Here is a 16,730-nt window from a genome sequence, read left to right on the forward strand (position 1 = left end):
TTTTTAAATCACCTGAGATCTCACAAACTTGTCAGAAGATTCTGGCAATCTGACTGTAAGATCATGTATGAGCTACATAAATTAACCGCAACTTTGCTAAGGACTTTCTCGTAACTTGGTATTTATATACTGATGATTTATAAAATTATACCCCACATTAACAACTCCCAAATCTGGAAATACAATTCAGTTAAGATTTTTTTAAAAAGTAAAAGAGTTGATTGAAACACAGTTATAATTTCAAAATAATCCACACAACCTTAAAAAACTTATTTAAACCATACGCCCCTTAGAATTCTATGGAAGATAGGACAGCATTATTATCTAGATGGAAACATCCAACTGTCTCAGTTTAACCAAACAGATCTTAAACTGAGGCAGAAGCTTACATTTATAAAGCTAAGCGCCAGCCATCACTGGGATAAGAAAGAAATTCCATCACTGAGATTGGTGTATCAGAAAGACCTAATTCTCCTATCTAGAGCACAAGATCTGGTATATGTGTGTATCTGTATACATTAGATGTGTCTATAATATTAAATATAATGAATGTGTATTGACAATTCTAATTGTATTGATAGTTCTAATTTACTACTATATGTATATAATTAAATATAACATGTCTGTATTGACAGTACTAATTAGTACTCTGTGTGTCTGTGTGTGTGTATAGTATTAAATAAATAGTATTTAGTAGCATATATTTATATTTAGAACGATAGATAGATAGATAGATAGATAGATAGATAGATAGATAGATAGCACTCAATTTAAATATAATATTAAATATAATGTAAAGGTAGTTCTCATTTAGTGACCACAATTGGGACCAGCAACTTGGTTGCTAAGTGGAAAAGCATGTGACCACCATGATTTTATTTTCCTTTGCTTTACAGTGCCCGAAAGATATGACCCCAAATTACCAGATGAGCCCAAACGGTAGGGAACATTTCTGGAACTCAACTCATGCCCAGGTAAAAGGGCAAATCTTAGAGCCCTTTTTCCTCACTCCCCCACCCTTAGGAATGCTCACCCCAACACTGGGATAATTAGCAAGAAGGGAATTCATGTTTGCATTTACATTCATTGAAGAGGGAGGGATTACAAGAGAGTAAGCAGGCCCCCAGTGGGGGAATGTGCTCGCACCGGCTGTTTGTGTAGCACCCTCTGGGCTCTGAGCCCCCAGCTGCTTAGGAGGCAAACGAAAGCAGGAAGTGTGAAACTGATTGAAGTTTTGTCAGTTACAGGCAGCAGCTAGTGAAGGTCACAGAGCTGAGCTTGTTAACTTGGGGTGAGCACCTTTTGGAGGTGCACTGTGCTGCGGAGAAAAGCAGGACCGGAGATCGCTTGTTTAGGCAATCTCTTCATAGCATCTCTATGTACGTAGTTAGGACAATGCATACTAACTGACTGTAATGGCAAACGTGTGACTGAGAGAGAGAGATGCCGCAAAGGTTGTAAATGTAGGCATTGGTCACAAAGTTACTTGTTCATCCTCATCGTAACTTTGAATAGTTGCTGCCCGAAGCAGTTGTTAAGCAAGGTCTTCCTGTATTTGCACTGGCAGTTCTAATTTAGTACCGACACACTCACTCTCTCTGTATGTATGTACCCACACGAACACACACGCACGGATGTATATAATGAAATCTATTGTCAAATACAAATCGTATTGGCAGTTCTCATTTAGTATTATAGTACTGAATAGGAAAGGCGGGGGTCGTGCCTTCAAGTCAGCTTTTAACTCCCGGCGACTGCCTGAATGGGTCTGTGCAGTTTTCTTGGCAAGATGTTTGGAAGTGGTTTGCCCTGGCCTTCTGCTTCCTAGGGCTAAGAGAGAGTGGTCACCCGGCTGACTTTGTGCCCAAGGCAGGACTAGAACTCACAATCTTTTGGTTTCTAGGCTAGTGTACGTTTGTGTGAATATACATATGGATTTCCATAATGAAACATCCTGTATTTGTACTGACAGTTCTAATTTAGCACTTCTTTCTTTCATAACCAGGGAGATGCCTAGATTGAGACAACTCTTGAGGGAGGAGGAGAATCCATTCTTTCCTTTCCATTGTAGGAACGGTTCAAGTTTCATCTCAGGAATCAGGAAGCAGGAAATGGAGATTGTATCACTTCCTCAGAGGCTAAAAATAATCTGCTGAGAAACATCCAGTGGTGTGTTAAGCAATCAAATCTTGCTGACATCCTTACCCAGACTTAGCGTGGAGGAACCAACAATTAAAAAAAAAATGTCTGAGATGGAGAGAGAGAGGAGAGAGGAGAGATGATAAATAATAGATAATAGATAATAATAATAATAGATAATAGATGATAGATAATATAGATATTATCTATATTATCTCTCTATTTTCTATTACATCTATATTATCTATATATCTATATCTGATAATAGATAATAGAGAGATAATAGAGATTAGATGATAGATAGATAGATAGATAGATAGATAGATAGATAGATAGATAGATAGCTATAGAGACTGATGCATTGAGACAGAGATGTGTACATACAAACCTAATTCTATTCATATGCATAGATAAGTACATGTAAGAGAGAGAGGTTGGTCAAAGATAAATGGTGAAGCCAGGAAAGTAATTTTGAAAACAAATGAATTTCTTCTTCACACTTAAAAAAAAAAAATCACTGAAATACTGTAAGGTTTATAATTTCAGTAGCCATCAGACCTCTGTACTGAGATAGAACACTTCAAATAAATGACAGCAATATAAATACTAATTTTCCTCCCCTCCCCACCAGGAAGCTCTTTTTTAAAACTAGAAAATAGTTTTGCATTTGAAGGATGAAAGGAGGCGATCTTATATACATATCCATTATATCATATGTATATCTATATTTCTTTATATCCATATATCACATGTACACAACCATTATATTAGGCAAGTAAGTAAATATATAACAGGGTGGGCAACGTGAAGCCCCAGGTGACAATCAGCCCTAAAACCTACTTTCTGCCATCATCAAAGCCTTCCTGCCATTCTAAGGTAAGAAAGAGATGAAATCTGTAATGTAAACCTTAACTTAGTCATATCTTAGTTTAAAGAATATCTACAACACCCTCCCCAAATTCTAGTCCTACTATTATGTATGATGGGATTTCAGATAAAATGCTTTGGCTTCATATTATCCTTCAGAATGTTGCAAGTATTTGGGATATGCTCTGTTCATCATCCTTAAGATAACCCTATTTGGTTGGCTGAAATTGGTACTCCCATGTTATAAAGAGGGCAGATGGGATGGGACAGGCCTTTGCTAGGCTCACCTAAAGACAGCAAGGTATATCAGAAATATCGTTTTGTGGAATCAAAACACAGGAGTTATTGGTGGGAATGGGAGCAGAAAACTTTCCAAGCTCACCCTTTATTTTGAGGGTCCATTTTAATGTAACATGGAGGGGGGGGGAGTTCATGGTAGAAGCAATAGCTAATTGGGGTCTTCAGTGGTACAATAGAATCAGTTCTAGGGAGAAGGTAAAAGCCGGCCCTACTCTTAGACAAAGCAAGGAGGTGGCTTCAGGGAGCAGATCCGGGGAAGCAAGAAGTGGATGTTGAATGAAAATTATATATTGTCTAGTGGCCTCCCTGGTGTCACCTAAGCTAACTTGCTAGCTTCTGACAACGAATGAACTTGGAGGGCTGAAGAGAGATTCCACTGCCAGAACAATTGGGTTTCATATCCAGAATGGGAAAGGATGCTATCTCATTCATTGCCCAGAGTGTAAAATATTCAGGCCAGCCAGATACCAGCAAGATGGAGGTCCAAAGAATCTTTCTTCAGAAGAGAATGGACATTTGTTTTCTATCTGATTTGCAAATCTGCATCCCTTAAATGCAGGGATAAAAATACATCCTACAAGAGAAGAGAAATTCTGGGGTAGAGTGTTTTCTCTAGCAATTTTCAGTAAACTGGGTAAGGACTTATTGGACAGTATCTACAACTCACTTTTAACAACAATGTTGTTTTTGCTTTCATTTGTTTGATTATGTATATTGGATTTGCCTTTTTAAATGTTATTTTGACTGAATCCCTTGAATTCCTGTGCTGACATTGTTATATCTAAATATTATATATTGATAACAGGAGGAGGAGGAGGATGAAGAGGAGGAGGAGGATGAAGAGGAGGAGGATGAAGAGGAGGAGGAGGATATTCACCTTGCCCAACAACTTGGGTTTGATTTGAATTTATCTTCAGTGGTCTGCTTGTTAATATGAAAATCTGAGCATAGGAAATGGAATTTCAGTATGGGAAACTCCATTCTCAGTTTCATTTTTTCTGGCAGTCACATAAGCATAAGACATTCAACATCCAATTTCCTGATTTTCCCTTTTCAGCCGAGAATGATGTTTTCTCATAAAACCTCTTTTTGATGTTTTTTTTTTTTTTTTGTCTACGCCATAAGATCATTGACAGCATTTCATAATTTCTAAAAAAAAAGTGATTGGGCTCAAGCCATCTTAAGCAATAAGAGGAAGTTGTAGTAAATTGCTTTATCATGCATCGTACAAAAATAGAATAAAAACAAAATTATACCAGACAATGATCAATCGTAAAATCACTATAAAATAAATGCCTCTAGACAAAATGGCCCATAACATATAATAATATCAACAGCTATAAGCAATATATAAGCAATAAAAGATATTCAAATGCTATGCTGTGTCGATACCTACAAAGATTAGAATCGTGCAAACCATGGTATTCCCTGTGATGCTCTATGAAAGTGAAAGTTGGACTTTGAAGAAGCAGGATAGGAAGAGTATTGACACCTTTGAACTTTGGAGAAGACTCCTGAAAATACCATGAACAGCCAAGTAAACAAACTGATGGATCATCGAACAAATCAACCCAGAGTTGTCACTTGAGGTACAAACGACCAGGCTCAAATTATCCTACTTCGGACGCATGATGCAAAGACCCAGCTCTCTGGAGAAGGCTCTGATGCTGGGAAAAATGGAAGAAAAGCAAAGAAGAGGACAACCAGCAGCAAGGGGGATGGACTCAGTTACAGGGGTGATGGGTGTACCTTTGGGAGACTTGAAAGAACTGGTTGGGAATAGACCATCATGGAGAAAATCTATTTGTGTGGTTGCCAGGAGTCAAATATGACTTGATGGCACTCAATCAATCAATCAATCAGCAATATGTTTCCGTATGGTCTAGATTTAATGATACATTTAAGGAAGACCCTTCTGGCCTTACCTAATAAGGGTTTCTATGTGGCGTAAGTTTAATATAATAATAAGTTTAATTGAATGAATGAATTTTATATTAATACAACACAGATCTTCTTTTCTTCTTTTTTATTACTTCCTATTTCTATGCTGCACTTCCCCATTCACAGCTGGTGTGCAAACCGAGGATCTTCCTGAACTCACAGAACCTGCTTGATGAGCAGATGGCAGCTGTGCCCAGGAAAGCCTTCACTCAGATTCATTCGGTGCACCAATGATGCCCTTTCCAGAAGTCCCTTGTCAAGGTCATTAATACCTTGGTCACCGCATGTGTAGACTACTACAATGTGGTCTATATAGTTCTGCCTCTGAAGGCTACTCAGAAGATTCAGCTGGTCCAGAATGCAGAGGCATGAGCAGTTATGGGTAGTCCTTGCTACAACCAGGTAATACCTCTGCCACATGAGTTGCACTGGTTACTGGTAAGCTTCCAGGGGCAATTCAAGGTGCTGGTTAGCACCTGCAAAGCCCTACGTAGCATAGGACCTGGCTATCAGGAACTGCCACTCTCCCATAATTTTTGTCTACCCCAAAAGATCTGACAAAATGGGCATACTTCATGTCCCTTCCATTTATCAATATCATCTGAGATTGTGCACCTAAGAAGTGCACGTTCTCTGTTGTCGCACTGGTTCTTTGAAATAGCTCCCCCCACCTCCACCTTTAGAGATTCAAGCTCAGTGGTGTGATCACTTGTTTATATTGTTTGTTTTGGCTGTGATATGTATTTCCCTCTCATATTCTTCTTCGTTTGCTTTTTAAGGTATGGCACTGGTTTTAATTATATGTCACCCAGAGTTGATTTTGAGTTGAGACAGCTTTCTAAATCAAATAATAAATGAATTGAAATAATTAATAAATGCATCTATTATATGATCCCACTCAGTGGTGATGGGGTTGCTGGTCCCAACTGCAGTCGTTAAGTGAGGACTACCTGTACTTCTTTACACAGTAGAAAGATATATTATGGGATCACAACCAACATAGGGCTTTTCCACATGGCAGGCCTTAAGCGGTTGGACTCCTGTGTGTCGATTGGCTGGAAATGAAGTCAGTTTATGAAATCCCTTTCTGGATTTCAGCCTATTCCTCTACTTTGGCCATAGTAATGGCCTGGTGTTCTGTCCAGACTGCATTTACCATAGACTGTGGTTGGTGGATTCCCCTACTTCTTATCCCTCCTGGATTGGTGGAAAAGAAGAAAGAAGAAAGAAGAAAGAAGAAAGAAGAAGAAAGAAGAAAGAAGAAGAAGAAGAAAGAAGAAAGAAGAAAGAAGAAAAGAGGGAGGGAGGAAGGGAGGGAGGGAGAGAGGAAGGAAGGAAGGAAGGAAGGAAGGAAGGAAGGAAGGAAGGAAGGAAGGAAGGAAGGAAGGAAGGAAGGAAGGAAGGAAGGAAGGAAGACACCAAGGTTTAACTGTTTTTCCTGTCACTTGGGGTAGAAAAAGAAAGTCATCAGTTTCAGTTTAACAAAAAAGACAGGGCCATCAGTGTTCCACTTTTCCATCAATGAACTTGTAAAAAAAGAAAAAAGTGTGTGTGAGAGAGAAGCCAAGTCAGAACACATTACTGTTTACTTGTAGTGGAAAACAATGGGCAAGGGATGGCTGGAGGACTATGTAATGTGGTCCATCTTTCAAGAAATGGCCAATAATCCATACTAAATGGGGTAACTCAGCCTTTGGTTTAATCCAAAATCTTTCTTACATTTCTCTAAATTCCTTGTTGATTGGGGAGGGGGTTATATGTGGGTGTGGGTGTACATTCATCCCTATGGTGTTTCAAATTGCTGGTTCCCTTGAGAGAACTTTGTATTGAAAGCTTAAGGTAAAATAATTGGAGATGGATGGATGGATGAATGAATGAATGAATGAATAAATGAACGAATAACTCAGAAACAAAACAAAACAAAACCAGCCAAGGAATAAAATGGAATTCACAGAACTTTCTTCTGAATTTTTCTGAGTTTCACTTTCAAAATCCAGCTTGGAAGTACAAAAAAAATGTAGTAACTACTCCTACTTCTACAGCCAAATCAGGAACTAAGAAAGGAGTAGGGGGAAATCCTCTGGTGAAGTAATTAAAGAAGAGGATCAGGGATTTTCCACATCGGTAAACCTAGGCTGAGCAAAATATATAACTTCTACACCCAATTTTATCTCTACAGACTTCCTAATCAGACATATATTGCAGAAACCTATGCTCCCACAATACACGTGGTGGCAGTCCTGTCCTCTATTTTGGGGGGCATGAATAGGGGACATTTGACTCAAGTTTCAAGGTGAAGAGAAGCTTTGTGTGAGATGGGCGTCTATATAAATGTGACAAAGAAAGAAAGAAAGAAACGAACTTGAGACATATTCTCAGTTCTGCGAGACAGAGCGGATGGGTCTAAGTCACTCCCCTCTGCATTTGGTCTACCCACAAAGTCCTGACCCTCAATCGATTTTCCTGGCACTCCATTGCCCTGCAGACAATGATTCTGGGGCAGTTGTCCACAGTTGCCCAAAAGAAGACAAAGCAGAGGAAGAAGGTTGCCATTTATATCAACCGCATTGCCAGAAGATCGAGGGAGTGGAAAGACTGAATTTAACAACATTCAGGTTTAATCTCCAGTCAGAATGATCCTGGCTAGGACTGTACCTTGGATAGATGGCAAAAGCATTTACACTTAAACTAGGTGGATCTCCCAGAGTCCCTTAAGAGTCAGGCAGCCTTCCAGATCAAAATATATAAAGGACTTGCACTTCCTTGTCACCCACTCTCTCATTCTGAGCATCTATAGGAGACGGATGGCTATATAAATTCGAATAATCAATCAATCAATATTCGGAGGAACACTGGGGAGCTGATCCACCTTAACAAGAATATTTATTTGTTTGTTTGTTTGTTTATCAAATTTGTCACCACCCATCTCGTTGAAATGACTCTGAGCCGTTTACAGCAATAGAAAATATCGATGAACTTGACCCTTATACACCTCCCGTTCCTGGATATTAGCTGTTATCACATTAGGAAGAGTCATTGCTAATAACCTTTCCTTTTGCACAATCCCCCTTTAATCTATCTGTCTGAAATTTGGCAACGGTATTTCTACCAAAAGGGCTACTATTGCTGTATTACTCAGCACACCTCAACCTCTAACCTAGTTTCTCAACCTTGGCAGCTTGAAGATGTGTGGACTTCAACTCCTAGAATTCCCCAGCCAGCAAAGCTGGCTGGAGAATTCTGGGAGTTGAAGTCCACACATCTTCAAGCTGCCAAGGTTGAGGAAGCACCGTTCTAACCATACATTTATAGGCACTTAAAAATGATACTAAAAAAGCACAATCTGAATACCCTGAATGGATACTTACAAAATTCGATGTCTTTCAATCTCTCATTAGTTCCCTGGTGGATGACATGTTACCCTGATTAAGAACAGAAATACTACAACCCTTTGTGTTTGCTCCATGTTAGACAATGAGAGAACCAAACTTTTTTTTTTTTTTCCAAATCATGCCTCCAAAACAAAGACTTTGTTAGACTGGACTACCTCTGGAACAATCCAGATCAGATCAGACCATTGGCAGAACTCCAAAACTCATCTGAAAAGTAAGTAAAATTTGCATGGAACTGTGTCAGAGTATAGCAAACACATGTATTCCTTGAGCAGAAAAAAACTGCTTCTTCACAAACAAGGTCATTGGACCTTCAGAGATAGTACTGTCTAAGCTTACTAGCAGCAAATCTTCAGTGGCTTTCCTAAACTTATTTGCAGAGGCCAACTGCTGGTTGGGGCTTCCAAAAATCCAAACCCAAAAGCTTTCATCTCAATCTGATGGTCATCCTGTGGTAATATTATATCCCACCTTCTTCTACTGACTAACCATTTAGGCCTAGAACTTAAGACTTACCATATGAACCAAGTCACGTCTACAATTCACCTATCCAGGGATGTCCACAAGGCATGGTCCAAAAAGTCAAGCTGGTGGCTGCAGTGCTGTGATCAAAGTTCCACCCATTTTTATGTGTGATACACCTTAAAAACAGGCAGAGCTGTGGTGTCATCATGGGCACCAACTTGACTTTTTGGATCACATCCAGCTTTATTATCTATTCCAGGGGTTCCCACACTTTGGGGGCCAATATGCACATGTGGGATTTTGAAAATAAGTTTTCGGTGCTTTCACAAAAACACAGCTTAGAAGAGGGTGTACAAAGCACCAACTTGTCTGAGTCTAACCTGTTCCTTGCATGACCCCTGTTTCTCACAAGACACTCATGACTGTCTCTGGTTACATTTGTTTTTTAAGGGATTGGGGGGGGGGGGGATACATGTCCAAATAAAGCAGCTGCAACAGTCAAGCATTTTTATTTTCTAAGAAAGTTTACTGAACTCTAATGGAGAAATGCCTGGTGAAGATGATGGAACTTGCAGAGATGGCTAAATTAATTTCTTTGATTAGAGAAAAAAACAATATCTACATTTACAGCTGACTAGAACCCCCTTTTGGACTTTTTGCATGAAACAGAAAAAAAAATGCACCTATGAATTTGTCACTTTGATGATTAGACAAAAAACGATGATGGAAAAAAGTGAGGGGTTTTTTTTGTAATCATAGAGTAAGAGCTAATTTTGTAATTGTACTTATATTTGCTGCAAAAGAAATCAGAAACTTTTTTTCTTTCTGTTCTCTCTTTCTGCACTTCTTTCTTCTTTCTTTTTTTCTTTCTTTGCTTCTTTTATTCTTTATCAGCTTGTCTTAGTTTTATGTTCCTTGTAAAACTTTTAATAAAACATATTTTTAAAAAAAGAAAGTTTACTGGAACCCTCTGAAGAGATGATTCTGGGAGACGGTGCTTTACTGCTTGCCAACTCCCATTTTTAAAATGTAAAAAAAGAAAATCAGATAAACAGGAAGCTGGTGGGCACCAAGGAAGGTGTTGCCGGCATACTGATGTCCACCACATTGGGCACATAATGCCTTTTCTCCACTTTCTTCTGGAACCTTCCTCAGTTGTATCCAGAAATATCCTGTGCAGAAATACCCCTGCAAAGCAAGGGCGGGGGTCTATCAATGAGACAGATAGGCAGTCGTGTGAAAAAGAAAGTACACCCCCTTTGAGTTCTATGGTTTTACGTATCAGGACATAATAAAAATCATCTGGTGCTTAGCAGTTCTCCAAAGTAGGTAGATACAACCTCAGATGAACACCAACACATGACATGTTACACTAGGTCATCATTTATTTTACAAAAAGAAAGCCAAAATGGAGAAGCCATGTGTGAAAAATGAAGTACACCCTTACTGCTTCCATAGGGATGAAGAGGCTAAGTAGCAGCCAGGTGCTGCTAATCAAATGCCCTTGATCAATTGATCATCAGCAAATGTGACTACCTCTATAACAGCCAAAGTTTTAGGAGTTTGCTGGTCTTGCGCATTGAGGGGTGTGTTAACACAATGCCAAAGAGTAAAGACATCAGCAGTGATCTTAGAGAAGCCATTGTTGCTGCCCATCAATCTAGGAAGGGTTCTAAGGCCATTTCCAAACCATTTAAAGTCCATCATTCTACAGTGAGGAAGATCATTCACAGGTGGAAAACATTCAAGACAGTTGCCAATCTTCCCAGGAGTGGATGTCCCAGCAAATGCACCCCAAGGTCAGACCGTGCAACGCTCAGAGAAATTGCAAAAAATCCAAGAGTTACATCTCAGACTCTACAGGCCTCAGTTAGCCTGTTAAACGTTAACATTCATGACAGTACAATTAGAAAAAGACCGAACAAGGATGGTTTGTTGGGAAGGGTTGCCAGGAGAAAGCCTCTTCTCTCTAAAAAAAACATGGCAGCACGGTTTAAGTTTGCAACGTTGCATTATTATCTCTCTTGAAACTCCTCTCCTGTTATATTCCCCCCCCCCCGGGCATTATTTACTTAGCCAGGAAAAGAAAGAGTGAATTTATTTATCACACCATTTAAATAACCTGCTCTTCCAGTCTCATGAACAAACCAGGCCAAAAAGGGCGGGGTGGCCTCCTTCCATCTGAAACCACCAACCTGCAATTCCAAGACGTCTCACAAGGGTTTTCTGTGACAGTTTCCTCTTTCTGTGACAGCGTTGCTTTTTCCTCTTGCTCATTTTTTGACAGATGTAAGCCTGAGCTGTGTGGGTGGGGGCAGTACGGACTTCTCACTTCGAGAAGGGTTTAAAAGGAAGCATCAAGAGCTCCAAGACATTCGAGCCTCCTCTGAATAAAGCTGCCGTTGCTTCGAAAAGAAGAGCAGAGAGGAAGAAAGAAAGGCTAACAAGAAAAAAAAAAAAGCAAGAACGCAGGAACCTTCCCTCAAGTGAATCCCAAGGAGGCCACAAGTCAACAGGAACAACTAAAAGAACTCCTCGCCTGCCAGAATCAGCTACCCGTACTTGCTGCTTTGACTGGTGGCTGAATTTTCGAAGCAACCCGAATTGAGGCAGCTGCATCTGTGAAGCCCACCTGAATAAAACCAGGAAGCTGCTCTCTTCCTGCCGAAGGAGAATCCCCTGAGGAACTTTTCACCTTGTCCCCTTAAAGAATAGTGCACCCTTTTTCTGAAGCACACCCGGCCACAATGAGTTCTGAGCACTTGGTGCACGATGTGGAGAAAGGGAGCGTAGTTGTGATCCGGGAATCACCCCAGAAAGACAGCCATTGGAAGTGTCTTAGCATCTGCTCCTTCTTGCTTCTGATTGGGGCCATGGTCGTGTTTGCCCTCTTGCAACTTGGCGCGTTTGGACCGTCTGAAAAGCAGGTGAGTAACATTAGATGGGTGTAGGGTGAGTGTCTGTTAGGGAAGTTTCAGCAGATGCTTGATGCGAAGTGAGATGGGGTGAAATTTGCAAGCCCATGTTCCTCCACTTTGGAATGATGAAATGGGTTACAGATCTTCTGAATAAAGGAAGGAAAAAGCAAATAGCTCTCTTTGGAGGAGGAGGAGGAAGATAATGTTACATATTATACTAAATTAGCTTTCCCCTCAGAAGTCCAACTCTTATTTGAGAGTTTTAAGAAGAAATAATGGGAAGTTGATGGTTAACGTTGTTGGCTTAAAACATTCCCACTAAAAGGAATAAAAAAATGTATAGGAACAAGATAAGTACGAATTTGGATCTCCACAACGGGTGCCATGATTTGTGGTCTCTGAGAAGTGCGTAACATATGCCCAAATTTGTTTTTGCCATTAGGGGTGACCAGCATAAATAAGTCCATGTGGGCCTTTTATTCTCCCTGCATGGCATCTAAATGAGCATCAGATGCCTGAGATCAAAGCAAATTTAGCAGAGTCTTTGATTGCAATATTTTTCAGATCAGTGTAAGCAAAATGCTTATGATAGGTGGCTGTGGTTTCCTCAACTCTGCTTTTGCAGAGTTTTGACCTGGTGGCCAAAGTCAGAAGAAAAGCAGAGAGGAGGGAAATGCATGGCTTTATTTGTAACCACACTTTTTTTTTAACCCTCCCAAGATACTTATTTTATGCAACAATTAGTTGCTGAATCAGTCTCTTGCTGAAGGCATATAGAATTGGCCTGTACGATAAGCGTTTGTCAGTCTTTCTGGAGACCAAGTGGATGATTGGAAATCCATCCCCATGGGCTTAGTATATTTAATAAACAATGCTTATCTCTCATTTTTTGTGTGTTTGCAGAGTTTTCTTCTGTTAATCTTATACTGCAAACATGCCCCTTACTTAATGGACATTTATAACTTTGGCTCTCTTTTAAACAATTGATACAATAATAGCATTAATAATAGAAGTGGTATCACTGCAACATCCTTATTCATTTCTTTCCCCATTTCTTTTGTAGGACTCTAAAACACGTGGAAATTCATTTTCTGGTAAGTGTTTCTAAGCAATGTTATTTTCTTAGGAAAGTTTTCCCAACACATTAGTGAACCGTGCATCCTTCTCCAACCTAATGCTCCATAGTTCTATTATGATCCTATATCCCTTCATTCCTGCTCAGCCCGGATATTTACTGTACTGATTAGGAATGGTTGATTGATTGATTGATTAGGAATGGCCAGAGTTGAGACATAGTCTGAAACCAACACATAGCCATTGCTGAAAACTTAATGCTCTTTGGAAGTATATGGACTTCTCCTTACCAATTCTGTAGGGAAGGTGGTCAGAAAGCAGGAATGTCCCACTGAATTAATTGGAGAGAAGGAAGTCAAGCTATGTAATATTTGCTTGTCATGGGCAGTTTGAATATATCTGTATTCAATAATAATTATCTAGCCAGCTATGGCGTACACAACATAATGGTTGAGCCACGCTATGACAAAAGAAATGGATCTTGATGCATTATCTGACTGCTTTTTTCTTTAATCTTTGCAGAACATCTGCCCGACACAATGAAAGTGCAAGCCTTGAGGTCTGGAAAACCAGCTGCCCATGCTGTTGGTAAGGAGACATTTTGAGTAGCGTGAAAGGGGTTTCTGGAGATGGGCTTCAGACTTACATAGCATGGGCTGCCTTTATGATTTCATGAAAATACTATGTGGTTTCTGGAGATGGGCTTCAGACTTACATAGCATGGGCTGCTTTTATGATTTGATGAAAATGCTATGTTTGGAAAGAAGAAACATTTAAGAACGGGGGCCATTTCTGAAACTGTGGGCTTCTAGCATACTTGCAACTGACTATGCTCAACAAGAAGTGCAGATCTTAAGAGGAAGGAAAGGGGAGGTTTGTACACTGATGAATTTGGACTTGCCTTAATTTGGCTTTGATTCTCACCAAACATCTCTAGGCTGTGGTTTATTATACAAAGTGCTTAAGATGAGAGAGGATGGTTAGTAGAAAGTTATCTAATGAGCTTCAGTTGGCAGCTGGGTCTCCCGTAGCCCAAACCCCACTGTTTGTGCATTACTTTGGCAGAACTAGAACTTTAGCACTTGATCATCTAGCATGGAAAAATTTTACTTAAGAATACATTGCAAGCCCTGCTGAAGTTGTGCAATTCAGGCTTTCTCCTATGGGACTAGTGACAGAGTTTGGTGGGGTCAACCTTGCACACACACTGGCTCAAGTCAAGTTGCCTGAAGGCTTCCCAAAGCAGGAACCAGTTTTGTGCTTAGGCCCACCAAGACATTAAATACATCCCAGTTCCACTAAATCTAAGAGATGAAAGCAGCTTTTCCCAATGTGGTGTCCTCCAGATGTTTTATACCACAGCTCCCACAAACTCATGGGCTACCCTAGAAGCCACAGGATTGGGAGAGCTGCAGTTGAGCATCTCTGGAGGGCACCTGAGGGAAAAAGTGCCTCAGAAACAAGTACAGTACAAGGAATTCTTCTTTCTTTAAGTTGACCAGTCACTCTCCTTGACACTGATTTTCCTTCATTTCACAGCTTCCTCCTTTCATGCACCACAACTGAAGTGGACTACAAATGTGGTCCCTTCCATTCTGGAGAACGGCATGACGCTAAATGAGCAAGACAACTCCCTTATTGTGCCTTCTGATGGATTGTACTTCGTCTACTCTCAGCTCGTATTCCACAAAGACCACTGCACAAAACCTCTTCTGCTCATCCACAACATCAGTTGCCTGTCCTCAGAGTTCAACTCTGAGGTGGAATTGCTAAAATCCATTAAGTCTGTCTGTGAGGACACCTCCAGCAGTAAAAAACTGTGGTTTGAATCTATTTATCAAGGGGCTGTCTTCAAGCTGAACAAAGGAGACCGCTTGTGGTCCAAAACAGATTCCACTGAATTTCTGGACTTCACTCAATCAACACAGATTTATTTTGGGGTTATTGCCATGTAAGAAAAGATCTCGTGATACCTAATTACAACTCCATGTATTTCTGCTTTGTGTATTTCTGCTACTCATAAAAAAAAAAAAAGCTTCTTTGAGCTTATAGAGAAGCCCACAAAAAGTTTTTTAAAAAATCTCACTGCTAAGATTGAAAATTTGTCCACTGGCATAACAGTATGCTGTAAGAGAAATGCCTGTGTAGGGAGACAGTATTAGCACCATTATTATGAGTCACTTTTAAACTTATTTATTTATTAATATTTATTTATTGAGTCTCTCATATAATCTTGAAACTTTATTACTCTTCCCCCCCCCCCCCGCTTAGGAGATCATCGCAAAAATGTCATTTTTGCTCTTGCAGGCAATGAATGCGTGCACGTGTAACAATTTAGTTGTGACTCCCCATTATGTGAGTCCATGTCGATGAACCTGCACTTGGGGGACTGTAAAATGCTTGCGTGGCTATCTTCAAAGAGAGGATTTCCACTCCTTTGCCTCCTACTCTAAGTTAACATTTGAATATTTATATACATATACTATGTATATCTGATATCACTTGACTATGTTGATTTAATCATGTATATTACATGAATTATCCTGAATTTTGGGGAGAGGATGGTATGGGGGCTACAAGTCCTGTTTTCCCCCCCCCCAGCTAACAGCACAATCCCATCCATATTTATTTAGAAAGTTTCCAAAATTCTCTCTTCGATTGTACAGCTTCAGTCTGATGTCAGAAGGTCTGACATTTTGAGTATTTCATTGGCACCTTACAGCTTTTCTACAGAAATGCCTTACAGTACAGGTTGCCATGAAAAAAACAAACTTTTTTAAGGTAGATATTATAAACGTATTTTTGTTTTTTTGTTTTACTAGCATGTGGCTTATTTATTTATTTATTTATTTATTTGGCTATTTATTCCGTTTTGAATCTCTGCTCGGCAGAGGGTGAAAACATGTATTGTTCGGAAAGAGAAATGTGTCTTTGTTGGATTCTGTGTTTAAAGTTACCTTTGAACGAGGCCAAACAATAAAATGAAATTTTGTAATGGATCGCTTCCTCTCAATGAATTGTTCTGTTCGATTTGATTTTAGTCCTGCATCATAATAACTTCAACCTGAAGACCAGGAATACACATTTAGCATCCAAAGAATGGATCAAACAAATATAAGGATAAGACACAATCAGCAATAAACTTTTCTTCCATGCAAGGTGAAGACTCTCAACAAACATAGTTGGTTTCCATTGGCAATGGTAGGTATCCTGCCCCTGCCTTGCTTACCCCCTCCCCCCCAAAATTCTTGGACGGGCCAGGCAAGCACAACTTCTCCTTCCAAAATATGACCACACCCATTCAACTGCAATGCACCCCAAGATAACTCGCAAAATAAATAATCATGGTTCCAAGTGATTCTCCTGCTTATACTGCAGACCCTTGTTGTGATATAACCCCCTCTCCCCTCCAAAATTCCAAAGATACTAACACAGCCAGTCTGCAGTGCCAACGCAGGACCCCAGAAATGCTGGAGAAGACCTTGGAGGCTGCAGAGATGCATGCCGCCCCACCACCCTAATTACAGAAGAGTATCAAATGGGCCCTCAGCTGATTCAAAACCTCAATCCAAAGACATGCAACAATGCTGCCTCAAAGTCACAGGATGTGATGAAATGTCACCCAGCCAGGTCT

At 40.0% G+C, this 16,730-nt stretch overlaps 1 protein-coding gene across 1 annotated transcript; it reads left to right on the top strand.

The window, feature by feature from the left end:
- Positions 1–11,463: 11,463 nt before the first annotated feature.
- Positions 11,464–15,341, top strand: TNF (tumor necrosis factor). Its single transcript, XM_007444234.4, has 4 exons — positions 11,464–12,031; positions 13,086–13,116; positions 13,619–13,684; positions 14,636–15,341. Exons 1-4 carry the CDS (start codon positions 11,852–11,854, stop codon positions 15,049–15,051), a joined length of 693 nt encoding a protein of 230 aa, XP_007444296.2. The 5' UTR covers positions 11,464–11,851; the 3' UTR covers positions 15,052–15,341.
- Positions 15,342–16,730: the final 1,389 nt, after the last annotated feature.

The sequence above is a fragment of the Python bivittatus genome, unplaced genomic scaffold (genome assembly GCF_059951505.1).
Source record: "Python bivittatus isolate LINGU-HERP-01145 unplaced genomic scaffold, Pbiv_v1 ctg000750_np1212, whole genome shotgun sequence".
NCBI classification, from domain to species: domain Eukaryota; kingdom Metazoa; phylum Chordata; class Lepidosauria; order Squamata; family Pythonidae; genus Python; species Python bivittatus.

What these genes read in the sequence shown, in the direction of transcription:
- TNF (XM_007444234.4), top strand. Translation starts at nt 11,852, where the DNA reads ATGAGTTCTGAGCACTTGGTGCACGATGTGGAGAAAGGGAGCGTAGTT. An exon ending in ACGTGGAAATTCATTTTCTG is followed by an intron (nt 13,117 to 13,618) that starts GTAAGTGTTTCT and finishes TAATCTTTGCAG; the next exon opens with AACATCTGCCCGACACAATG. An exon ending in ACCAGCTGCCCATGCTGTTG is followed by an intron (nt 13,685 to 14,635) that starts GTAAGGAGACAT and finishes TTCATTTCACAG; the next exon opens with CTTCCTCCTTTCATGCACCA.